Raw genomic sequence first — 26,956 nt, 5'->3', positions numbered from 1 at the left:
ATACAGACCACTTTCCCGTTCACCGAAGTCTGTTGTACCGCCTGTCTTGATAGCTCGTATCGGCGCTATGCACTAGTGCCGAGGCGGCGACAGACACAGCATAAACCACTGTTTAATGCAGTGTGTATAATAATTAAAAGCGAAAACTGACATTATTTGGAGTACAGTGGTGTCCAAAATTAAAGCAACAAACTGCTACTCCCCGCCCTGTGTCTAATTCACGATATAATCATACATACTGTCAACAGATGTTGTTGCGATCATGTTCTGCACGAAAGATGCCTTTCCGGTCAACCGACAACCACGCCAGCAATGACGTCAGGGTACCTGTCAAGCGGGGAGTGTGTGCAGGATGGTCCCACATGCACAATCGCTGAATACACAGTCATAGACGGTGCAGTATGACACACACAAGACGCCTACAGACTCTCAGCTGTGGAGGGCTATAGGAAGAATGTAAGCAGGAAGTTGCAAACTGTTGTCGCCCGATGGCTTAATATGAAACGTTCTGTTGTTTCTCGGGGCAGGCGACAGTTTACAGAGACCGAAACTGTATCCCGGAGACCAGGACAGGACCGACCACGTGTGACATCAGAAAGAGTGGACCGTTATTTGGCCCTAAGGACACAACCGTACCGCCTTACTACTGCACTGAAACTGGCATCTGACCTCGCAGCATCCCCTGGACGTGTTGTATCGAGGCAAACGGTGCACAGAAGGCTTCGGCAGAGTGGCCTTTCCTGTTGGAGATCTGTTGTCGGCTTACATCTGGCGTGTCTTCACAGAAGGGAACGTCTAGAGTGGAGCAGTCAACATGACACCTGGACGGTCGAACGGTGCGCCAGTTTTCTTTTCATAGAAGAGTTCCGATTTGGTCTGGAGAGTGATTCTCGGCGGATTTGCATCTGGAGGCCATGTGGAACACGATTGTGGAAAGAGACGGATATCGAGGAGGATCCCTAATGGTGTGGGCAGAGGTTATGTTGACCACTCGAACACTCTTCATGATATTGTACGGGTGAATTAGCAAGATTTAACTGCTGTCAGGCACCGTGAGGAGATCATGGGATGTCATGCGCGGTTGTTGCGAGGTGCTGTGCGCCGGTACTTCGTATTGATGGACGACAAGGCTCGACCTCATAGATCACGAATAGTTGATGTTTTTTTTTTTTTTTTTTTTGGAAACGGAAGATATTGCACGTATGGCGTGGCCTGCTCGCTCACCCGATTTGAATCCCATAGAAGATGTCTAGGATGCAGTAGGGAGAAGGGGTTACATCACCGCAGCATCCACCAACCACACTCCAAGACTTATGAGCAGTTCTGCAGGAAGGATGGTGTTATTGCCATAGCATGAGACTGATGACATCATTCAGAGTATGTTCCGTCGTTGTCAGGCCTGTATTGTTGCCACAGGTGGTGACATCCCATACTGAACACATTAATCAGTTGTCAGAATGTGTGTGCAAATGCCTTACGTAGGAGAAAAGAAGAACTTTTTTGTTGCAGTTAATTACGTTCTGTATTTTTTACATTGTTTCTACTTTACTATCACCCATTTATACTGTATCCTGACGAAATTAACACAATCTTGCAAAATATCCGTTTTTTGCTTTAATTATAGACACCAGTGTATATGAAGGGCATTCAATAAGTAATGCAACACATATTGTTCCCTCTCTTTCACCCGCACCATTCTCCTCCTAAAGCTATGGCCCGTTAATTCTTATGGCTACTGTCACACCCGAAGAGTGTTTTACGCTTCGCCGTGAGTAAACAGTAGTCGCTGCTGCTAGAGTAACACCACCGCGCTGACGTCCTCATCCGGAGAGAACATACAAATCTCTCACTAATCCCACAAAATGACTAGTTCTGGCACAGAACACTTGCCTTCGAGCTGATTCCCCTCGATGCCTGTAAGGTTCAAAAAGTGGCGACACTGCCAAGATGATGCTAAAATAATTGCCTTACTTTGTCACTGAGAAGGAGAAGTTCGTTTGCATTTTTGTGGCGACGAACACGCTGAAGACGTAATTCCAACACTGCGAGGATAACACGTGTACGCGGCCGGCCGGCACTCGGGGAATCGGACAGGTTTGCGCGACCTTGTTGCGGTGTTGACCGACGCTTCGCCCAACGACTCACCATGCTTTTGTTCACTGACAGTTCTCCGTATGCATTCCGCAAGCATGAGTATCTGCAGTGCTCTGGTTTTCCGCCAAAAGAAACTCAATGATAGCTCTCTGCTTGGAACGCATCTCCGTTACAGACGTATTTTCAAAGTTGCTATAGCGCCACCACCTATCGGAACTTCATGAAACTGATGTCCCACAATAAAAAATGGTTCAAATGGCTCTGACACTATGGGACTTAACATCTATGGTCATCAGTCCCCTAGAACTTAGAACTACTTAAACCTAACTAACCTAAGGGCAGCACACAACACCCAGCCATCACGAGGCAGAGAAAATCCCTGACCCCGCCGGGAATCGAACCCGGGAACCCGGGCGTGGGAAGCGAGAATGCTACCGCACGACCACGAGATGCGGGCTGTCCCACAATAAATTCTACATTTGTTTCAACTGAAACTGGTGAGAAAAGAAAGTGTTGCATTACTTATCGATCATCCCTCGTGTGTGTTGATAGAAGCAAAAACTTTCCAGTTAACAGGGCTCCGGAAACGAGCCGTTCGCGGGATAATGGCGACTGTGCAATTACCTGCCGTCGCTGAATGTAACTGGAACGTAATTTTTGTTAAGTCCCCACCTTATCGGGCTCAAATTCCGCCTATGGCCCCTGGTTGTGAAACATATGGTACATGCATGATGCGGCAGCAGCACATTATGCAGCTAAGGGAATACAGCATATAACGCGCGAGTGTGTTCGAAATGGACAGGTCGAGCGGGGTCTACACCTTATCTTGGTTAATCTGTCTGAGGTCATTTCGGAAGTTTACAGCACTCACGTTGATACAGTTGAAGAATTGGAGTAGCGGTGTGTTGGTTGGTTGATTCGGAGGAGGGGACCAAACAAGGAGGTCATCGGTCCCATCGGATTAGGAAAGTATGGGGGAGGAAGTCGGCCGTGCCCTTTCAACGGAACCATCCCTGCATTTACCTGAAACGATTAAGGGAAATCACAGGAAACCTAAATCAGGATGGCCGGATGAGAGTTTGAACCGTCGACCTCCCGAATGCGAGTCCAGTGTGCTAGCGACTGCGCCACCCCACTCGGTTAGCGATGTTTACAGTCTTGTCGAGACTTACGAGAAGCGATGGAGAATTCGTAAATCACTGCAGAGACAGGTGCAGTATTACATCCTGTAACCTCCCCCGCATATTTGTTTCTGTATGAAATTTAGGCCAATTTAACCTCCTACTCTATAAAAGTCTACGTGTTACTAAAAGTATGTCCCCACAAACTGTTACCCAGCTTAAATCCGTATGTTAACATTTGAGTAAATAGAACGTAATTTGAACTAAACTGTAACTGATCTGAATGCAACTTGTTTTTATATGAAATTCGGAACTGAAGTAAACCAAATATTTGGTCCTAATAAAAATTTCCACTTACCTCGCGTCTTGACAACATGGTTGCAAATTTCTCGAAAGCACAACAGCAAACAACAAGCAGGCAGAGGCTAACCTATCCCAAACTGTTTCTTACCGCATGGTACAATGTAGTAATGCGTAATGATAAACACTGGGATTGGGAGAGTATTCCCACGAAATGCTATTCCACGACAACGATTTTGGAATGAAACATGCATTCAAAAAGACAGTAAAACTTTGCGTGAACATCACACATGACATTGACCTGAACAATACTATGCTTAACAAAATGAACAATGATTTAAAGAAGACACAGTGTTAACACAGAATTTCTATAAGAAAAATCAAACAGGTTAATCAATTAATATGTTAATGGATGACTCAGGGAAGTGTGGTGGTCTTTATTCCAGCCTGAGCAAGTTAACTAGCTGATAATAATCATTCCGACAAACCTGCTGCGCAGTGCTGAACTATCTCTTTTCAAAAAATAATAACGTTATACAAAATGTATATTCCTTTCACCTTTCAATGTATACATCATGTTCATCCTTTCTGTCCTTTACAGTCTTTCTCCATCTAACAAAAACAATCAGAAGTCAACACAGCATTACAGTACATGGAAAAATGGAAATGAGCGTTTGGCGTCATTGGCCGGGAGGCCCCTGACGGGGCAGGTCCCGCCGCCTTGGTGCAGGTCTCATTACAGTCGACATCACATTGGACGACCTGCGCGCCGGCTGGGGATGAAATGATGATTAATAGAACAGAACACCCAGTCCCTCAGCGGAGAAAATCCCAGAGCCAGGCGGGAATCGAACCCCGGCCCGTAGGATGGCAATCCGTTACCCTGACCAGTCAGCTGTCGCGGCGGACATTACTGTATATGTCGATCACCTACCGCACTTCAACTCACAAGGGAACCTCCCCATCGCACCCCCCTCAGATTTAGTTACAACTTGGCACAGTGGATAGGCCTTGATAAACTGAACACAGATCAATCGAGAAAACAGGAAGAAGTTGTGTGGAACTGTGAAAAAATAAGCAAAATATACAAACTGAGTAGTCCATGGGCTACATAGGCAACATCAAGGAGAACGTGAGCTCAGGAGCGCCGTGGTCCGGTGGTAGCGTCAGCAGCTGCAGAAGAAGGAGAGGTCCTTGGTTCAAGTCTTCCCACGAGTGAAAATTTTACTTTATTTTTGCATACTTATTACCTGTCCGTTCGTTCATTGACGTCTCTGTTCACTGTAATAAGTTTAGTGTCTGTGTTTTGCGACCGCATCGCAAAACCGTGCGATTAGTAGACGAAAGGACGTGCCTCTCCAATCGGAACCGAAAACATTTGATCGCAAGGTCATAGGTCAACCGATTCCTCCACAGGAAAACACATCTGATATATTCTATACGACACTGGTGACGGCATGTGCATCACATGACAGGAATATGTTGTCGACCCACCTAACTTGTACACTTGGCGAATGGGTGAAAAGATTCTTCTACCTTGCCCGATTTTGTGGATGTGATAATCACTCCCAAAAAAGTGATGAAAACATAAGAGTTTGTCACATAAACTGAAAATAAAAAATTAAAGTTTTTACTCGATGGGAGATTTGAACCAAGGACCTTTCGTTCCGCAGCTGCTCACGTTACCACGAGACCACGGCGCTCCTGCGTTCCCATTGTCCTTGATGTTGCCTACGTTCCCATGAACTACTCACTTTGTATATTTTGCTTATTTTTTCACAGTTCCACACAACTTCTTCCTGTTTTCTCAATTGATCTGTGTTCAGTTTTTAAGGCCTATCCACTGTGCCAACTTATAACTAAATCTGAGGGGGGTGCGATGGGGAGGTTCCCTTGTTAGAATGTACCAGACTGCGCACAGGCACAGACTGTGCCGCAATAAGACCAACGATTGTTTGACAGTAACCTAACTTGGTCTCTCTCTGACGTGCACACCGGTAACATTCAAAAACCAAAATGACATGACCGTCTTACAATCCGAATGTGAGGACGACTTTCCTTTTAACAGATACTGGTATACAGTAAAGTGTAACAGAAAACGTGTTGAGCTACAGGATGGTTATTATTAAACTTTCGCAACCTGAGCCAGTGTAGACGGAAAAGCATTTGCCGTATGGGCTCCCAACTATATAGGAATGATGTTTAGAATGTGCGCTGAAGGATTTGCATTGTTAGTAGTCTTCGTGTGAATACTTCCCGTCAGGCGCCGGTAGTGGAATTACAGTGTGCATTACAGTTGAGGCCAGTCAACATGGGGCTGCACAAAGTGAGTAGGGCTTCACTCGTAAAGCTACTTCATCAAAACAACAGCAGTAGTGCTGCTTGTCTAAGCGAGTATCGACCCATTGAAGGAGTACGGAGAGCTCCTCTTTCCGCACCGAGGTTGAAGTACATGATTCGGAAGTTCGAGTAAACTGGCGATTTCGGAATTGCTCCTGGGAGAGACGGACGGCAAATTGCTCGATAAATTGTTGAGAGAGCTTCTGTTTCCTTGGCTGAGTATGCTGGACGCAATGTCGATGTTGAAGATGAGTACAGAGAAGAGGGTACCCAAAATGCCACCTGAAATGTTTTGGGCAGCAGCAGAGCAATCTCTAGCGCGGTTCCAGGCTGGCGTGTATGTTGATGGGCGTCACAGTGAGAAACGTTTGTATTTTGGAACGTAAACATGGTTCGCATTTAATAATGTTACCCTCTCATGTGGAGCCGGCCGGAGTGGCCGAGCGGTTCTAGGCGCTACAGTCTGGAACCGCGCGACCGCTACCGTCGCAGTTTCGAATCCTGCCTCGGGCATGGATGTGTGTGATGTCCTTAGGTTAGTTAGGTTTAAGTAGTTCTAGGGGAGTGATGACCTCAGAAGTTAAGTCCCATAGTGCTCACAGCCATTTTGAACCTCTCATGAGGAAATTAAATTTTGTTTTTGATTGGTAATTTGTTATTTCTCTTCCGCACGTCCTTACTAATTTTCCCCCAAAATTCATTGAAATCCTTTCAAGCAGCGAAAATTTAATTATTTTAATTATATGACGCTGTAGTGTTGTATTCCTCGGTAGCATAGGCCGTACGTGAAACGACATTTAGATGAAAACTTAATCGAAAAGTTTACATTTCAAATACGCTTGTACTGTGTAGCATAATTTTATACTGAAGGCAGTGACGCGTCATAACTACACGTACACTGTGTGATCAAAAGTGTCGGACACCTAATATTGGGCAAATTCGAGGGTGTGTCCACCCTTTGCGTTTATGACGGCTTGGACTCTGTCGGTAGACCGTTCCAAAGAGATGTTTGATGCCTGTGAAGGAATGGCAGCCCATTCTTCCTCAAGAGCCGAAAGCAGAGAAGGCAGTGACGCTGGACGTTGAGATTTGTAGCAAACTCTTCTTTCAAACTCATCCCAAAGCTGTTCATCTACTTCTACATCTATATGGATACTCTGAAAATCGCAATTAAATGCCTGGCAGGGGATTCGTCGAACCATTTTCACAACAATTCTCTTATTATTCCAGTGTCGGACAGCGCTTGTAAAACAGGAATATCTATACCTTTCCGTGCGAGTTCTGATTTCCCTTGTTTTATTATGATGATCGTTTTTCCCTATGTAGGTCGGCGTCATAAAATATTTTCGCATTCGGAGGAGAAAGTTTGTGATTGAAATTTCGTGAGAAGATTCCGCCGCAACGTTAAACGCCCTCGTTTTAATGACAGTGGTAGTGGTAAGTTCCTATGGGAACAAACTGCTGAGGTTATCGGTCCCTACACTTACGCACTACTTAATCTAACTTACGCTAAGGACAACATACACACCCATGCCCGAGGGAGGACTCGAAACTCCGACGGTGACGGGGCCGGGGGCGGGGGGGGGGGGGGCGCCCTTTAATGATGTCCATCGCAAATCCTATATGATGTCCGTGACGCTCTGTCCCCTATTTCTCTACACCAGGAAACGTGCTGTTGTTCTTTGAACTTTCTCGATATACTCCGTTAATCCCACCTGGTTCAAATGGTTCATATGGCTCTGAGCACTATGGGACTTAACATCTGAGGTCATCAGTCCCCTAGAACTACTAAACCGATAGCGCCTAGAACCGCTCGGCCACTCCGGCCGGCAGTATTTTATAAACTGCACTTGTGGAAAACGGAATTTATATTACCACTCAGGGTTTATTAATATGTTGCATTTTAATTGTCCACTTCCAGTATTTTTATAAATAGGGGTCAATCTTTTTACATGTCTTTTGAGTAGTTTAGCAAGTGTATGGCTTTGTCGCCACCTGTAAACGCCTTCTGCATTGCACAGCTGTCAGTACTGTAAATTTTCGCACCATACAGATATCATTTCTAAATCGTTTTGCAATTTGTTTTGATCTTCTGACGTGTTTACTAGTTGATAAACGACAGCATCATCTGCAAACAACCTAAGACGGCTGCTCAGAATGTCCCCTACATCGTTTATACAGATAAGGTACAGCAGAGGGACTATAACACTAGCTTGGGGAACGCCAGAAATCAATTCTGTTTTACTCGATGACTTTCCATCAGTTACTGCGAACTGTGACCTCTCTAACAGTAAATCACGAATAGAGTCAGATAACTCCAGTCAAATTGAAGTAGACCCTTACTCCGAGAAGGAGAGTAGGGGAAGGAATGCAAGGAGTCCTGTATCGTCGCTCTAGGCGACGTCCTGGTGGAGGTGGTTTGCCGTTGCATTCCTCTCACACTTTACGAAGTACCAAGCGTGTATCTCTTTGGTGTGGATCACTACGATGAGTGTGCGTACAGTGAAGTGTTGTGTTTCTGTTGTTATGGGCCCGCATCTCGTGGTCGTGCGGTAGCGTTCTCGCTTCCCACGCCCGGGTTCCCGGGTTCGATTCCCGGCCGGGTCAGGGATTTTCTCTGCCTCGTGATGGCTGGGTGTTGTGTACTGTCCTTAGGTTAGTTAGGTTTAAGTAGTTCTAAGTTCTAGGGGACTTATGACCACAGCAGTTGAGTCCCATAGTGCTCAGAGCCATTTGAACCATTTTTTTGTTGTTATGGTGAAGGGAAGCGACGGGGTGAAACACGGTGCCAGCACGCAGTCTACCCCTACCGAAGAGCACTAATGGGGCTGCCAAACTCAACGTCCCTATCCGACTGATGGATCACCATCAACAATATCATGTATCGTCACTTCATGAGACACTGCTGAGAGGGTTGGTATTCAATCCAGGACATTGGCGCAAAGACTGGCGGTCAGGAGCCTTGCACCATAACTTCCCCTACCCTTGCCACCCAAATACTGGCAGTGAAAATTTTCCACCACCTGGGCTCCAACCGGCCTACCTCCGAGTCGAGTGCCTTCCGCACAGACGTGCGTTAGCGACTTCAGCTACGGAGGCAGGTTTTAAACCGAAAAGTGCTTTAGGAAAAAAAATCTGGATTCTGAAAGCAGTCTTCACTATACAGGGTATCCTAAACGTGTAGCGTCATAGAATAAATTGTAACCCAGGCAATATGATGAGCGCTCGCTACTTTGTGAACAAAAACATTCAGTTTACGAAGTTGTTTTGTGAAAATAAGAAATAAATATTTATTTCTGACCGTCTCTTGCTTAAATCTTTTACCACCCTGTTTCGGACACTCTGTCATGTGTACAATTTTGACCTTAACCTTTTAGGTATTGCATCCCTTTTTGGTGACAACTAACGTCATTGTTCCGGGACGACACTGACATTTGTGTTATACGGAAAGCTCAGCCCGTGCTTTCTCTGGCAGCTCATTTGGAGGCAATAGCGAATCGTGTGGTGACAGTGTTTACCAGCCAAAAGATACCGATGCCGCAAGGCATTCCATTCGAAGCCAGTGTTGGAGCCGCTGATAAAACTTAGTGTGTAATATCTGCTCCTGCGGTGTGGAGACCTCTCGGAGAATGACGAAAACAATAGCCTACACTGTCTCGCAAGAAGAGAGGATCAACTGGAAAGGGAGGAGAAAAAGAAATGAAACTTGACGGCTTTGGAGGGTATGTGATGTCGTTGCAGTGATTACAAAACAAAGTCAGATTTACAAAGAACTTGGCGAAATGAGGCCACTTATCAATATGACGTTGCTCTCTCTCTCTCTCTCTCTCTCTCTCTATCTATCTATCTCTCGCCCAAGTGTGGATCCATGCATTCATTCGATTGGGAAGGGTGTCATAAGGCCGTTGTGGTCTCTCCTGAGACATAGTGTCCCACAACTGTTCTGAGTAGTCCCCGTGATTCTGGATACTAGGACTGGGGCGGAGTTCACATCTCATCTGGCCCTGCACTTGTTATATGAGGGACAGAACTGGGGATCTTGATGGACACGTGATTACCTCAACAACACGCAGGCAGTTCATACAGACGCGTACCACGTGCGGACGATCACGGCACCACAATAATGTCGCACGAGGTAACACGTGAGGACGCAGGACATCTCTGACGTACCGTTCTGCCATCAGAGTTGCTGTATGACTACCAGCCGCGACCTGAGGTCATACGCGATGGCTTCTCACACCGTCACACTTGGAGAAACAACGCGGTGCCTCTCTAAAACATTGCAAGACTGGGACTCTGCCCAAGTCGCCGCCGTGTTCATCGACGAAGCACATCCGTGGTAGTGTAGATCTGCGACTCGACACTGAATACATTGTGACGTCATTCGTCAAAAGTCCATAGCTCTCGGACGGGGCACGACTGCAAAAACAGGCGTTTGTGTTGCATTGCTAATGGTAGCTTTCACACGGGATGATAGTTCCGAACCCGGCTACCGCTAATTCAAAAATGTGTGTGAAATCTTTATGGGACTTAACTGCTAAGGTTATCAGTCCCTAAGCTTACACACTACTTAACCTGAATTATCCTAAGGACAAACACACACACACCCATGCCCGAGGGAGGACTCGAACCTCCGCCGGCTACTGCTAGTGTCCGATGAATACTGCAGTATGACATAGTAGGTTGCAGAGAGTCCATTCCTGCTTCTCGACTGGCAGGAGCAGATGTGAAGTAATTATGATGTGCGTCATAAGACGTGCTCGACCGGAACCTTGACGACGAGTTCAAAATGGTTCAAAGGGCTCTGAGAACTATGCGACTTAACTTCTGAGGTCATCAGTCCCCTAGAACTTAGAACTACTTAAACCTAACTAACCTATCACACACATCCATGCCCGAGGTAGGATTCGAACCTGCGACCGTAGCGGTCGCGCGGTTCCACACTGAAGCGCCCAGAACCGCTCGGCCACCACGGCCGGCTTGACGACGAGTATGCCTACCCTCACGTTCCCCTGCAGCCCAACATTTGGCCCCACAAAACTGGGCATGGAAAGAGGTGACCAGCTGGCCAAATGTGTTATATCCCAGCCAGTAATTCCAACCGAGCCCGCTGCCAAAAAGGTTGGCAGCATCAAAGTCCGGACGCCGTCCGCATAAGCAGCGCCAGCGATACAGGAAATCGCCGCAAGTCTGCGCGCGCCACCGCTGGCTTCTGGCTTCTTAAGCGCTGGAGTCGCGAGCGCTAGGACAGTTCTGGATTCGCCGCTCAGTTGTATACTCGCCACCGAATTGTGTACTTGCTAGTCAGTTGTGTGTTCATCGCAGCAGAGTTGTTGTTTGTCGTCAGCCGACGCTGACCTAGCCGCTCCGACTCTAACTAGACAGTTTTCTGTAGACCATGGTTCAAATGGCTCTGAGCACTATGGGACTCAACTGCTGAGGTCATTAGTCCCCTAGAACTTAGAACTAGTTAAACCTAACTAACCTAAGGACATCACAAACATCCATGCCCGAGGCAGGATTCGAACCTGCGACCGTAGCGGTCTTGCGGTTCCAGACTACAGCGCCTTTAACCGCACGGCCACTTCGGCCGGCTCTGTAGACCATGTTCACCACTGTGTTCTGTATCGTCGTTAATAAAGATAAGTACCGACTTTCATTTAATCCGAGTGTTGGGTTTTCATCTTTCTGTTCACTGTTCCAGCGGACCGGTCGGCCCGCTATTAAAAGTGTGGCGGTGACTTCGTAAGCCGTTTCTACAGCGAATTGTTTGTCGCTACGAACACCGCCACAAAAAAATCGATATACATAATGGAGGCTCCTTCCAAACTCTGTCAGCTGCTTGAAAGGAGCCGACATCCATTTATGTCCTCTGGGTGTCGGACCTCCTTCGACATGCCATGGACTCAACAAATCGTTGGAAGTCCTCTGCAGAAATATTGAGCCATGCTGCCTCTATAGCCGTCCATAGTTGCAAAAGTGTTGCCGGTGCAGGATTTTGTGCGCGAATTAACCTCTCGATTATGTCCGATAAATGTTAGATGGGATCCATGTCAGATCATCTGGGTGGCCAAATCATTCGCTCGTATTGTCTAGAATGTTCTTCAAAGCAGTCACAAGCAATTGTGGCCGACAAAAGTTCTAGCGTTGACGGGAACATGAAGTCCACGAATAGCTACTAAAGGTCTCCAAGTAGCCGAACGTAACATTTCTGGTCAATGATCGTTTCGTTTGGATCAGAGGACCCGTCCATTCCATGTAAACACAATCTACAACAGTATGGAACCACCGCCAGCTTGCACAGTTCCTTATTGACATCATGGGCCCGTGGCTTCGTGGGGCCTGCGCCACACTCGAACCCTACCATCAGCTCTTACCAACTGATATTGGGACTGACCTGACCACGGTTTTCCAATCGTCTAGGGTCCAACCGATAAGGTCACAAGCCCAGGGGCCCTATTCTGTATCGTTCATATCGATCAGTGTAGTTGGTTCGTTTCGGTAGTGACGTCATTTTCAGTTCTTTATCGAAATATCCAATTCAGTAAGCTTCTGAGACCTGTTACCGAACGGTCCTCCCACCGATTTTACGACAATTGTACCGAGAGGTTTTGGATTTCGGTGTGGCCCTGTCGATCGGTGAGCTGTGGTTCATATACACCTATAATTTGTTATTTTAAACATACACTCCTGGAAATGGAAAAAAGAACACATTGACACCGGTGTGTCAGACCCACCATACTTGCTCCGGACACTGCGAGAGGGCTGTACAAGCAATGATCACACGCACGGCACAGCGGACACACCAGGAACCACGGTATTGGCCGTCGAATGGCGCTAGCTGCGCAGCATTTGTGCACCGCCGCCGTCAGTGTCAGCCAGTTTGCCGTGGCATACGGAGCTCCATCGCAGTCTTTAACACTGGTAGCATGCCGCGACAGCGTGGACGTGAACCGTATGTGCAGTTGACGGACTTTGAGCGAGGGCGTATAGTGGGCATGCGGGAGGCCGGGTGGACGTACCGCCGAATTGCTCAACACGTGGGGCGTGAGGTCTCCACAGTACATCGATGTTGTCGCCAGTGGTCGGCGGAAGGTGCACGTGCCCGTCGACCTGGGACCGGACCGCAGCGACGCACGAATGCACGCCAAGACCGTAGGATCCTACGCAGTGCCGTAGGGGACCGCACCGCCACTTCCCAGCAAATTAGGGACACTGTTGCTCCTGGGGTATCGGCGAGGACCATTCGCAACCGTCTCCATGAAGCTGGGCTACGGTCCCGCACACCGTTAGGCCGTCTTCCGCTCACGCCCCAACATCGTGCAGCCCGCCTCCAGTGGTGTCGCGACAGGCGTGAATGGAGGGACGAATGGAGACGTGTCGTCTTCAGCGATGAGAGTCGCTTCTGCCTTGGTGCCAATGATGGTCGTATGGGTGTTTGGCGCCGTGCAGGTGAGCGCCACAATCAGGACTGCATACGACCGAGGCACACAGGGCCAACACCCGGCATCATGGTGTGGGGAGCGATCTCCTACACTGGCCGTACACCACTCGTGATCGTCGAGGGGACACTGAATAGTGCACGGTACATCCAAACCGTCATCGAACCCATCGTTCTACCATTCCTAGACCGGCAAGGGAACTTGCTGTTCCAACAGGACAATGCACGTCCGCATGTATCCCGTGCCACCCAACGTGCTCTAGAAGGTGTAAGTCAACTACCCTGGCCAGCAAGATCTCCGGATCTGTCCCCCATTGAGCATGTTTGGGACTGGATGAAGCGTCGTCTCACGCGGTCTGCACGTCCAGCACGAACGCTGGTCCAACTGAGGCGCCAGGTGGAAATGGCATGGCAAGCCGTTCCACAGGACTACATGCAGCATCTCTACGATCGTCTCCATGGGAGAATAGCAGCCTGCATTGCTGCGAAAGGTGGATATACACTGTACTAGTGCCGACATTGTGCATGCTCTGTTGCCTGTGTGTATGTGCCTGTGGTTCTGTCAGTGTGATCATGTGATGTATCTGACCCCAGGAATGTGTCAATAAAGTTTCCCCTTCCTGGGACAATGAATTCACGGTGTTCTTATTTCAATTTCCAGGAGTGTATTTAGCGGTTTTAGCTTTGGATTTAGTGCTTGTGTTATTAAAGAATTACCAGAGGACGCATCCAGTTGGAAAGTGCGTTCATAATAGACTATTTTCCTTTGTTAGAAATATGATTAGGTTAGGTTGTTACTGTGAATGATTACATCCAAAAAGAAAACGTTTTCGGTCAATATTCTCTCAAAATACGTGTTATTTTGATGCAAATAAGGGTTTAAAGATCATCAAATAGCAAGACGTCGGCTCTGCTTACGTATATTACATGAGTGTGAACTGACGTTACTAGTGACTTTGTGTACTTTTTCCCACAAATGGTTTAGTTAATAATTATCGAAACGCGTTTATAACTTTCAAGTAAAAATGAAAAGCAATTACGTGAAGCCTTATATTAGAAACCTTCCAAACTATTACGCATTTCTGACTTACGCAGCATCGTTTGGCAACGAAGTCAGTCTACGTTCCTCCGCAATAGTACAAGAATTATGCCACGCGCAGCTGTTGTTTAGCGTAGCCAAAAAGCCGGCACGGTAGCTCAGCGTGTTCGGTCAGAGGGTTAGCAGCCCTCTGTAATAAAAAACTGTGTTCACCGATCAACAACGAACTAAAACGGATGTCTTACGGCGTCCGCCCCGAGCAAATGTAACGAACGAAAGCGGATAAAATGAGATTTTAAAAAAAAGTGATTAGCGCGCGGGATTGCTACACGTAATTATAAGGGTTCGCGCACGGATGGGTGCAAAAATTTTTTTTCCTCTTCATATATGCAACACGTTCTGAGACATTGTTATTCGTGTAAGTTAAGATTTTTCTACAATATTACTTACATGTAACAGCGCACTTCCTCAGTAATGATTTCGTGATTTCTGTGTGTTTAAAATACGAAATATGAAATTGTTGGAGATGAAATTGCTGTGAGTGAAGCAACCGACAGTGACCTTTATATTTTTTCTTGTCAGAAAGAATTCACCATTTTTTCCGAATATGTAGCGATTTCCGAGTATGCGGTTAGACAGGAATCTAAGAGCACAACTTAAATTACTGGGAATGTAACTAGCAGCAGTCATCTTCATAATATTGCTTGTCACAAATCTTTATCTGCGATCAAATCCTCACGAACAGAAGACAGAGATGAAAGATCTCCGCCGTAATATTTTTATACTGTAGCACCATACACGAAACACTCTCATTCATGAGATGTATGTTATAAACTTCGACGAACTGCAGGAGCTCTCGAAAACGCGATTTTTCAGTTTTGTTTTTAAGACCGAAATCGTTGATGTATCATATAGGGAAATGGGCTACTTAATCATTTGGATGTCTAGGAGCGAGTTATAACCAGATTCTGTTTATCTTCTTATTCTTTGAAACTGTCAATCAATTTGTCGGGTGTTTTTATAGATGTATCAGTGCAATGTGGTACTACACACAAATACTGGCCAAAACTGTTCAATAATAAGTGCCTCTCCATACCCACGGTTGCTGTTTTTGTTTCAAATAAAATAACCATAAAATACAATCACAATAGCAATCCTTAACGCTCGTTCAGTGTCACCGAACTGTGAACCTACTAACCTTATTTTCGTCCGACATTTTCGCTGGTATTTTAGCAACACTTCGTACTGCGAAAACGCAAGTTCGGCACTGTGAAGAATAGCGCGCCTGTGTTGCCTGCTAGCCGCTTTGTGTTCGTGGCAATGTGCGTGATGCAGTGCGCATGCGCGGATGTGCAGCCGCTTGCTTTTGATTGGCATGCGCGACGCGAACCGACAACAGCGCTTCGGTTCTCTAGACCCGAACGATATCGCTACCGAAATGCCTACTGAATAAAGATGGGACTCTAATTGGAGTACTAGGCCGTTCGGTACTCTTGAGTACCGAAACGATCGTCACAATGGCGGAAAGATACAGAATAGGCACCCAGGAGAGGCACTGTAGGCGATGTCGTGCTGTTGCAAAGGCACTCGCGTCGGTCGTCTCTTGCCATAGCTCATGAACTCCAAATTTCGCCGTACTTTCCTAACGGATACGCTCGTCGTAAGTCCCACTTTGTTTTCTACTCTTATTTCACGCAATGTTGCTTGTCTGTTAGCACTGACAACTCTACGCAAACGCCACTGCTCTCGGTCGTTAAGTGAAGGCCGTCGGCCACTGTGTTATTTTTGGTGAAAGGTAATCTGTTTCTTTCGGCACACTCTTGTCTCTGTGGGTCTCAAAATATTGAATCCCCCAATGATACACGAAACTACCAGTCCGCGTTCAAAGTCTGTTAATTCCCGACGTGCGGCAATAATCGCGTCGGACATCTTTTCACATGAACCACCTGAGTACGAATGAAAGCTCCGCTAACGGACTGCACTTTTATACCTGGTGTAAGCGACACTACCGCCAGCTGTATACGTGCATATCGCTAACCCATGACTTTGGTCACCTCAAAGTAACCACCGACATTACGGCAAGGAATTAGTGTGTCATTCGTGACTTTCCAACGTGCGTGAGGTACATGCGCAAACGTCAACTATGGCGACCTTGTTACCAAATGCGCCCAAACAGGACGAACGTGATGTTATTCTTTTTTGGCTGCCGAAGTACAAGCACCGGTCAACATCCAGAAAGAAGAATGGGACAGCACGCCTGCCAAAAACCATCTTTGTGAAATCTAGCGCCAAGTTCCGTACTGGTCGCGTTTCGACACAAGACGGCAGTCGATCTGGAAGGCTGTCAGAAGTTACGCCAACTCGAGCACCCGCCCTGCAGCTCTGATCTCATTCGATTAACACGCGCCGGCCTGTGTGGCCGAGCAGTTCTAGGCGCTTCAGTCCGGAACCGCGCTGCTGCTACGCTCGCAGGTTCGAATCCTGCCTCGGGCATGGATGTGCGTGATGTCCTTAGGTTAGTAAGGTTTAAAGTAGTTCTAAATCTAGGGGACTCATGACCTCAGATGTTCAGTTCCATAGTGCTTAGAGCCATTTGAACCATTTTCGATTATCACGCCTTCGGCGGCTGAGAAAAGGCAGAGTCGACGATTCCTGTCGTATAAGAATATGTAGCAGGCAGTTACGGATGTTTCCACACTGCACGACACTGTGTTTTCCAAACGAGTTCAGTGTGGTGCGTCTGTTTGACGAGTGCCACAATGCTGACGGCAAATTTACCAGATTGGCATACCGATTCTGGACAGTACGGCTTTCGAACGGCAACTTTTTGCCAGCACCTTACTGTGAGCGCTCCAAGAACGTCGGAAGTGTGGCAAGGTTTCGAAAGACCGAGCGACGTATCCCTCAAGAGGGAAGTCGGATCGTCCGCGACAGAGTGGCGCCTGCAGATTCCGCGTCCGCCCGCCTGCCGCCTTCCATTAGTTATCGGCGGGCGTCTAATCGCCACGTGTCGAGGCTCTAAACAGGCGGGAACCGTTCCGTGTCGGGTCTTTAGTCTCTCACTGCATTCTGTGAATGGTACGCGGATCCGGCGGAGCAGTACCGGCGAGACGGAGTCGGGTCGCGCGTCCGGCTCGGCTGCTGCGTCTCACAGGCTCTGAGGTTTCCTCTTTACTTACCGCAGCGTTTACATATAGTTTCTGAAAAAAAAATGTATTCTGCGTGACAAGTCGTATAGATGTTCCAGTACAGAGTGTGAAACCTTCCCGTCTCCTCTGTATCTCTTTTGTTACGCAACCTTCCCTTCTACAATAACCTATGAAACCTTTCCTTAGGATTTCTATCTCTCGCTTAATAATAACAAATGAAATCTTCCCTTTGAAATTTATTCTCTTTCTCAATCTTCGCATACAAATTTAATTGATGCTTATTAAAAGTGATTTTATGATTATTTCGACGAAACATAGAATGTGTTGTCGTCGTGGCCCTCAGTCGTTATTTGCTATAACCCAAAACTGTTCCTTACCTTTTTTTACTGTTATTGGATCGCCATCTGGTTGCGACATGAATATATTTACTCTGGTTTACTATACTCTATTAACTACTGGTGGGCTGTCATAATAAGTGGTTGTATTTATTACCAAAGCTGACGTTATCCTTTAATAGCAAAGCTGACTTTATTCTTTAATTAATTTGACTGAAGTTACGTAATTCATAGTTACACTTTTTCTTGACAACAATAAAATTTTTGCAAAGTTTTACGTTGATGGTTTTTGGGATGGATTATAATCAGTAATGCAACATTGCTGGCAAAAATTAATTATATTCTGAATGAAACGATTTTACAAACGTTCAAATGGGATTTACTTTTTAGAATAATCTGACAACTAGCATTGCGCAAACATACCTTCAGTAGTCTTGAGTTTCTCAAAAAAATAATTCAATAATATTAGTTCCTCTTATGATAATAGTTAGCTGATGTCTCTGTGCATCCGTTTATAATCTCTTGTAAATCATAGCTGGTGGCTGGCAGGCACACCGCTCCTCTTAACCTCTCGCTTCAGACCTGCTACCGACTCGCTTCACTTCTCGCTTACTACTTCTTTCTACGAACGCTAAAGTGCGGACTCTCCTGCCAACAATGCTTTCTGGTGCAGACAATCCCTGCTACCATTACAAAATGTATCAATGCGCGGTCTTTCCCGCTCTTTTCTTAAAATGTATCCATACGCGTTCTCTCCTGCCATTTTTAAAATTATATCAATTTACGGTCTCTCTTGCCAACAATACTCTGGTGCAGACATTCCCTGCTACCACAATTATTTCCAACATGACAAATATTAATTATTCCTACTTAATCCTATTAATAAAATATAAACATCTTTCATAAATTGTGGGTTGACAATAGACAATAGAAATATACACGTCTTACAAGTGTACGATGAAAAGCTTATGGTGTAAATTATCTGTTCTAACAGATGGCCTTCACACCTCTTCTTCCCGTGATTCCCAGTTAAGTTCCGCTTCTGTTACATTTTCCTATACGAGGTCTGGTTTAAAAATACCGTCCGCAGCTCGTGGTCGTGCGGTAGCGTTCTCGCTTCCCGCGCCCGGGTTCCCGGGTTCGATTCCCGGCGGGGTCAGGGATTTTCTCTGCCTCGTGATGACTGGGTGTTGTGTGCTGTCCTTAGGTTAGTTAAGTTTAAGTAGTTCTAGGGGACTGATGACCATAGATGTTAAGTCCTATAGTGCTCAGAGCCTTTTGAACCATTTTTAAAAATACCGGATATTCTTAATTTCGCGCCAATGGAGCGAAATGCGGTTGGCATCCCTGCACACGCCTGTGTTTAATTTGTAACTGCCGGAAATTTCATTGTTGTGTGCCTGTTAGTTATTGCTCAATCCTGTATTGAGTAGAACGTTGTGTCGCTCAGCCTGCGAATTTCGAGATGGCAGGGCTAGAAGAGCAACGCTTCTGCATTAAATTTTGGTTGAAAACCTTTACAGAGACACATCAAATGATCCAAGAAGTGTACGGTGATGAGTGCTTAAGCCGTACTCGGTGCTGCGGTTTAAAAATGGCCGGACGGAAGTTAAAGATTGTAATGGTACTTGAATTACGTAACCATTACGGCACCTCACCCCAACCTCTCAATACCAACAATATTCTAATGTGTTTCTGTAAAATAGTTAACATATTTCTGTGACAACATTCAGATTTGATTTCATTAATGTAGAGATACTTTGATACATCGATATGTTTATATTGTAATGATATTATTCTTATGTGTATTCTTTCTTTTGTCACTATGATGTTTGACGTACTTGTAACTCTGATTTTTGGGCGCGTAAGCGGTTATTAGAGAGTCAAGTCTTGGTCGTCATGATGAAAAGACGCAAATTGCAGTCAGTTTATGAAATGTGAACTTTAACAGCGAGGAAGATATTTTCAAGTATGTTTTATATTGTGAAGTGATGTTGCAAAATAAATAATAAAAAAGAAGTGTAACTTAAATTCGGAGTGCTGATTACTTTTTTACATCATCATTGTCCTAACTTGCAAAAGTTTAATCTTCAAGAATGGTTTATGAAACACATCTATAAAACTTTTGATATATATATATATATATATATATATATATATATATATATCAAAATGGCAGTATGGAGAGACCGTAGCAGTCACGCGGTTCCGGACTGAGCGCCTAGAACCGCTAGACCACCGCGGCCGGCCTTAAACGTTGCAGCTTCTGTTGGTAGCGCCGAGCGCCGATTACATCAGCATTTCCCCTACACGCCTCTACCCGTTGCTGATGAAGACATAGCACACTAGTCGCGTTAATTTTTTTTTTTTTTTTTACGTGTGTGTTATTTCGTCACATCGGGAATCTTGTTATTCCATTCACACCACCACCTCCCACGTTCTTTCAAAGAATGGACATCTCTGTTAAACAGCTTTTGGCTAAAAATGGCTTGGCTCGCTGCCCTATGCACCTTGCTCGCCTGATCTGGCTCCGTGCGACTTCTTAATATTTCGACGCATGAAAAAGGGAATGAAAGGACATCGATTTAACAACATCGAAGAAGTCAAGAAAAAAGCGAGGGAAGAGCTGTCAACCATTTCTAAAGATGACTACAAAATTGTTTTTAACCGTGGAAGTACTGAAAAAAACTGGTAGACGTGCCTAAAATCGTGTAGGTGCTCCGCAAGTTCGCAGAAGGGCAGCAACACGATGTGGCATGGTTCTCAACTGATATCTGAAGTAATGCTGGAGGGAACTGACACCTCGAAGCCTACTGTCCATATAATCCGTGAGAGTACGACGGGGTTGAGATCGCTTCTGAACAGCACGTTGCAAGACATCCCAGATGTGCTCAGTAATGTTCATGCCTGGGGGAAAAAATTTGTGGTAAGATCCTATGGGACCAAACTGCTGAGCTCATCGGTCCGTAATCTAACTTAAACTAACTTACGCTATGGACAGCACACACACCGTGCCCGAGGGAGGACTCGAACCTCCGACTGGGGGAGCCGCGCGAACCGTGGCAACGCGCCTGAGATCGCGGTGCTACCCCGCGCGGTTCATCTCTGATGGCCAGCGGAAGTGTTTAAACTCAGAACAGTGTTCCTGGAGCCACTCTGTAGCAATTCTGGAAGTGTGGGGTGTCGCATTGTCCTGTTCGGATTGCCCAAGTCCGTCGGAATGCGCTGTGGACATGAATGAATGCACGTGATCAGACAGGATGCTTACCTACGCGCAGTTGTCAGAGATGTATCTAGACGTATCTGGGGTCCCACATCACTCCAGCTGCCCATGCCCCACACCATTACAGTGCCTCTGCCGGCCGCGGTGGCCGTGCGGTTCTGGCGCTGCAGTCCGGAACCGCGGGACTGCTACGGTCGCAGGTTCGAATCCTGCCTCGGGCATGGGTGTGTGTGATCTCCTTAGGTTAGTTAGGTTTAAGTAGTTCTAAGTTCTAGGGGACTTATGACCTAAGATGTAGAGTCCCATAGTGCTCAGAGCCATTTGAACCATTTTTGTACAGTGCCTCTGCCAACTGGGACAGTCCCCTGCTGACAAGCAGGACCCATGGATTCATGAGGTTGTCTCCATACCCATACACGTCCATCCACTCGATACAATTTGATACCAGCTCGTCCGACCAGGCACATCTTTCCAGTCATCAACAGTCCCATATCGGCGCTGACGGGCCGAAGCGAGGTGTAAAACTTTGTGTAGTGCAGTCGTCAAGGGTGCACGGGCCTTCGGTTCCGGAAGCCCATATCGATGATGTTTCATTGAATGGTTGGCACGCTGACACTTGTTGATGGCCCAGCGTTGAAATCTGCAGCAATTTGCGGAAGGGTTGCACTTCTGTCACGTTGAACGATTCTCTTCAGTCGTCGTTTGTCCCGTTTTTGGAGGATCTTTTTCCGGCCGCAGCGTGTCGGAGATTTGATGTTTTACCGGATTCCTTATATTCACTCGTAAAATGGTCGTACGGGAAAATTCCCACTACATTGCTACCTCGGAGATGCTGTGTCCCATCGCTCGTGCGCCGACTGTAACACCACGTTCAAACACACTTAAATCTCAATAACATGCCATTGTAGCAGCAGTAACCGATCAAACAACTGCGCCAGACACTTATTGTCTTGAATGAGATTTCCACGCTGCAGCGGAGTGTGCGATGATATGAAACTTCCTGGGAGATTAAAACTGTGTGCCGACCGAGACTCGAACTGTTTGCCTGTAGATATGTGTGAAATATGCTTTGGCCAGAATGAGATTATCACTCTGCAGCGGAGTGTGCGTTGATATGAAACTTCCTAGTAGATTTAATCTGTGTGGCGACCGAGACTCGAACTCGGGACGCCGGCCGAAGTGGCCGTGCGGTTAAAGGCGCTGCAGTCTGGAACCGCAAGACCGCTTCGGTCGCAGGTTCGAATCCTGCCTCGGGCATGGATGTTTGTGTTGTCCTTAGGTTAGTTAGGTTTAACTAGTTCTAAGTTCTAGGGGACTAATGACCTCAGCAGTTGAGTCCCATAGTGCTCAGAGCCATTTGAACCATTTTTGAACTCGGGACATTTGCCTTTCGCTGGCAAGTGCTCTACCATCTGAGCTACCCAAGGACGACTCACACCCCGTCCTCACAGCTTTACTTCTGCCAGTACGCCGGCCGAAGTGGCCGTGCGGTTAAAGGCGCTGCAGTCTGGAACCGCAAGACCGCTACGGTCGCAGGTTCGAATCCTGCCTCGGGCATGGATGTTTGTGATGTCCTTAGGTTAGTTAGGTTTAACTAGTTCTAAGTTCTAGGGGACTAATGACCTCAGCAGTTGAGTCCCATAGTGCTCAGAGCCATTTGAACCATTTGAACTTCTGCCAGTACCTCGTCTCCTACTCTCCAAACTTTTACAGAAGCTCTCCTGCGAACCTTGCAGAACTAATCACTCCTGAAAGAAAGGATATTGCGGAGACATGGCTTAGCCACAGCCTGGGGGATGTTTCCAGAATCATATTTTCACTCTGCAGCGGAGTGTGCGCTGATATGAAACTTCCTGGCAGATTAAAACTGTGTGCACACAGTTTTAATCTGCCAGGAAGTTTCACTTTTGTCTTATACAGGGTGTGACAAAAAGGTACGGCCAAACTTTCAGGAAACATTCCTCACACACAAAGAAAGAAAATATGTTATGTGGACATGTGTCCGGAAACGCTTACTTTCCATGTTAGAGCTCATTTTATTACTTCTCTTCAAATCACATTAATCATGGAATGGAAACACACAGCAACAGAACGTGCAAGCGTGACTTTAAACACTTTGTTACAGGAAATGTTCAAAATTTCCTCCGTTAGCGAGGATACATGCATCCACCCTCCGTCGCATGGAATCCCTGATGCGCTGATGCAGCCCTGGAGAATGGCGTATTGTATCACAGCCGTGCACAATACGAGCACGAAGAGTCTCTACATTTGGTACCGGGGTTGCGTAGACAAGAGCTTTCAAATGCCCCCATAAATGAAAGTCAAGAGGGTTGAGGTCAGGAGAGAGTGGAGGCCATGGAATTGGTCCGCCTCTACCAATCCATTGGTCACCGAATCTGTTGTTGAGAAGCGTACGAACACTTCGACTGAAATGTGCAGGAGCTCCATCGCGCATGAACCACATGTTGTGTCGTACTTGTAAAGGCACATGTTCTAGCAGCACAGGTAGAGTCTCCCGTATGAAATCATAGCGGTGAATCGAGGAAGTACAGTGCATACTGACGAAACTAAAATGAGCTCTAACATGGAAATTAAGCGTTTCCGGACACATGTCCACATAACATCTTTTCTTTATTTGTATGTGAGGAATGTTTCCTGAAGGTTTGGCCGTACCTTTTTGTAACACCCTGTATAGGCGTTGCCGACCGCAGTGCCGTATTCTGCCTGCTTACAGATCTCAGTATTCGAATACGCATGCCTGTACCGGATTCTTTGGCACTTCAGTGTATACAGGTGTTAGAGAATAATCCTGGTTTTTTCAGTACCCCCTCGTATTTCGCCCAGCGAAGCAGTAAGGTGAGAAGTGGTGAGCCAGCAGAGGTTTTGAGTGCGTGCGTCTGTTGCGTGTTGCAGGTGCGAGGCGGAAGGACAAGCCGCAGCGACACAGCGTGGCCGTGGAGCCGAGCCGTCTGGTGCAGCAGAACGGCACGTGAGTACCGCCTAGCAGCCGGCAGCCGGCTCCGGCTCTGCCAGCCGCTATCATACCGCCGCAGCCAGCCGCCCCGCATGCAAACGGCCTCATCGCGTTCCGCGTGCCTGCCCACACAGAACACACAGCCAGCGCCGCCACTCTGCTCTACTTTCGCCGCCAACGACGCGAGCATGTCCGCTTTTCATTGCCGAGCCGCCTGTGATGTTAGACATCATCCCATTACCTTTTTGTTACATCCCCGTCGTAGAACCAACAAATTTTCACGATTTAAGACTCCAGGCTTTCGTGGGCGTGATGACAAATGAAGTCAAACGAGCCAAATGTCAGAATTACGAAGTGTCTTATGAAGCAAGTGAACTTCCTACAGTTCCAGCGTCGCAGTAGGACAATTTTCAGTACGATTCAGTGGATGAGGAAAGTGCTTCAGGCACCCTCTGAAATTACCGATTCTGACAGCATGTAAACCGCGTTTGTATTAAGTTTACCGGACAAAGAATTAGTCAGCCCTAGAGAACTCATTACAAAGCATCATTTAATGCCGCGCAATCCCGCCCCTGGACTTGATAACCACCTGGATTCGGTTAGGAAGTGAGTCCACAAGGTTGTGCAGGAACGTCGCATCCAGGTCAAACCACTCGCTGAGGATTTTCTTTTAAGGAAAGACGAGCCGTTCTGATAAAGAAAATTAAATAAATAAAAGTCGTACTTCAAAATTGGCGTAGCTTGGATTTCGTGATCAGCCATTGGTAGGATTATACGAGGGCAGTTCAATAAGTAATGCAACACATTTTTTTTCTGAAACAGGGGTTGTTTTATTCAGCATTGAAATACACCAGGTCATTCCCCAATCTTTTAGCTACACAACACTATTTTTCAACGTAGTCTCCATTCAATCCTACCGCCTTACGCCACCTTGAAATGAGGGCCTGTATGCCTGCACGGTACCATTCCACTGGTCGATGTCGGAGCCAACGTCGTACTGCATCAATAACTTCTTCATCATCCGCGTAGTGCCTCCCACGGATTGCGTCCTTCATTGGGCCAAACATATGGAAATCCGACGGTGCGAGATCGGGGCTGTAGGGTGCATGAGGAAGAACAGTCCACTGAAGCTTTGTGAGCTCCTCTCGGGTGCGAAGACTTGTGTGAGGTCTTGCGTTGTCATGAAGAAGGAGAAGTTCGTTCAGATTTTTGTGCCTACGAACACGCTGAAGTCGTTTCTTCAATTTCTGAAGAGTAGCACAATACACTTCAGAGTTGATCGTTTGACCATGGGGAAGGACATCGAACAGAATAACCCCTTCAGCGTCCGAGAAGACTGTAACCATGACTTTACCGGCTGAGGGTATGGCTTTAAACTTTTTCTTGGTAGGGGAGTCGGTGTGGCGCCACTCCATTGATTGCCGTTTTGTTTCAGGTTCGAAGTGATGAACCCATGTTTCATCGCCTGTAACAATCTTTGACAAGAAATTGTCACCCTCAGCCACATGACGAGCAAGCAATTCCGCACAGATGGTTCTCCTTTGCTCTTTATGGTTTTCGGTTAGACAACGAGGGACCGAGCGGGAACAAACCTTTGAATATCCCAACTGGTGAACAATTGTGACAGCACTACCAACAAAGATGTCAAGTTGAGCACTGAGTTGTTTGATGGTGATCCGTCGATCATCTCGAACGAGTGTGTTCGCACGCTCCGCCATTGCAGGAGTCACAGCTGTGCACGGCCGGCCCGCACGCGGAAGATCAGACAGTCTTGCTTGACCTTGCGGCGATGATGACACACGCTTTGCCCAACGACTCACCGTGCTTTTGTCCACTGCCAGCTCACCGTAGACATTCTGCAAGCGCCTATGAATATCTGAGATGCCCTGGTTTTCCGCCAAAAGAAACTCGATCACTGCCCGTTGTTTGCAACGCACATCCGTTACAGACGCCATTTTAACAGCTCCGTACAGCGCTGCCACCTGTCGGAAGTCAATGAAACTATACGAGACGAAGCGGGAATGTTTGAAAATATTCCACAAGAAATTTCCGGTTTTTTCAACCAAAATTGGCCGAGAAAAAAAATGTGTTGCATTACTTATTGAACTGCCCTCGTATTAGACCGTCTGTCGGTAAAAGTGGTTTGAGTCACCAATGATGGCTTGCATAAAAATGCGTACATTGTTATGCCGAAGGAGAGGGTGTTCCTTGTGTGGGCGAAATCTTTGAATTCGAAACTTGATTACAGCACGCTGTTTCTCACGCACCGACGTAGTTACAGTACACACCGAAATGTTACGCTACAATTCGGAGCCCTCTAGCGGCAGAGGGCTGCAAATATGTAGACACGAATAATTAAGATGTTGAAGCATTACTTTTCAGTACGTCCTCGTAAAAGTAAAAGATCGATATCGGTACACAGAGATAATTTCAAGCTGTTTTACGCAGTTTCCGAAAGTGTTATACTACACCAACTTTTATAACGTGAAAATTTATATTCTGATGACCAAACGACCTCCCTTCTGAATCAGTCGACTAGGAACAGATACAGTGCTCAGAATCAATCTTCGATTTACGGGAAGAGCTGATAATTTAACAGAATTAATAGACGTCAAAATGTAGTCGGTTGTTAGGCCGCGTCGTGTTCCTCTTCTGACGTCTCCAGTTGGCTGGACATTGTTGGAAGCAGTGTTGCATTCGTTTACAGAGTAATATTTTCCAGCAGTTATTCAGCAGAAGGGGAGTTATTCGTTAAAATTTTTCTAGCTACTATTGCTGGGCCATGGCCATCGTGATCTAGCAGTTAGAGCAGTAGACTCCGACCTGGGTTCAATCCCGGGTACGAGCAAGGAATTTTCCTCGTTACAGCCCCTCTAGGACGCCCCAAGATCCACTCAGCCTGGTATGGACTTGAGTACCAGGAATCTTCCCTAGGGGTAA

At 46.6% G+C, this 26,956-nt stretch overlaps 1 protein-coding gene across 1 annotated transcript in view; it reads left to right on the top strand.

The window, feature by feature from the left end:
• The window catches only part of LOC126263555 (breast cancer anti-estrogen resistance protein 3 homolog), a 1,210,178-nt gene that overhangs the window by 554,009 nt on the left and 629,213 nt on the right, over window positions 1–26,956 (top strand). The window contains exon 4 of the mRNA XM_049960647.1: window positions 23,956–24,031. Within this exon, the coding sequence (XP_049816604.1) occupies window positions 23,956–24,031 (76 nt within the window). The remainder of the gene's footprint in view (window positions 1–23,955; window positions 24,032–26,956) is intronic.

Source organism: Schistocerca nitens, chromosome 6 (genome assembly GCF_023898315.1).
Source record: "Schistocerca nitens isolate TAMUIC-IGC-003100 chromosome 6, iqSchNite1.1, whole genome shotgun sequence".
NCBI classification, from domain to species: domain Eukaryota; kingdom Metazoa; phylum Arthropoda; class Insecta; order Orthoptera; family Acrididae; genus Schistocerca; species Schistocerca nitens.
Note: the sequence above shows the minus strand (reverse complement) of the source record. Positions and strands in the feature narration are given on the sequence as shown.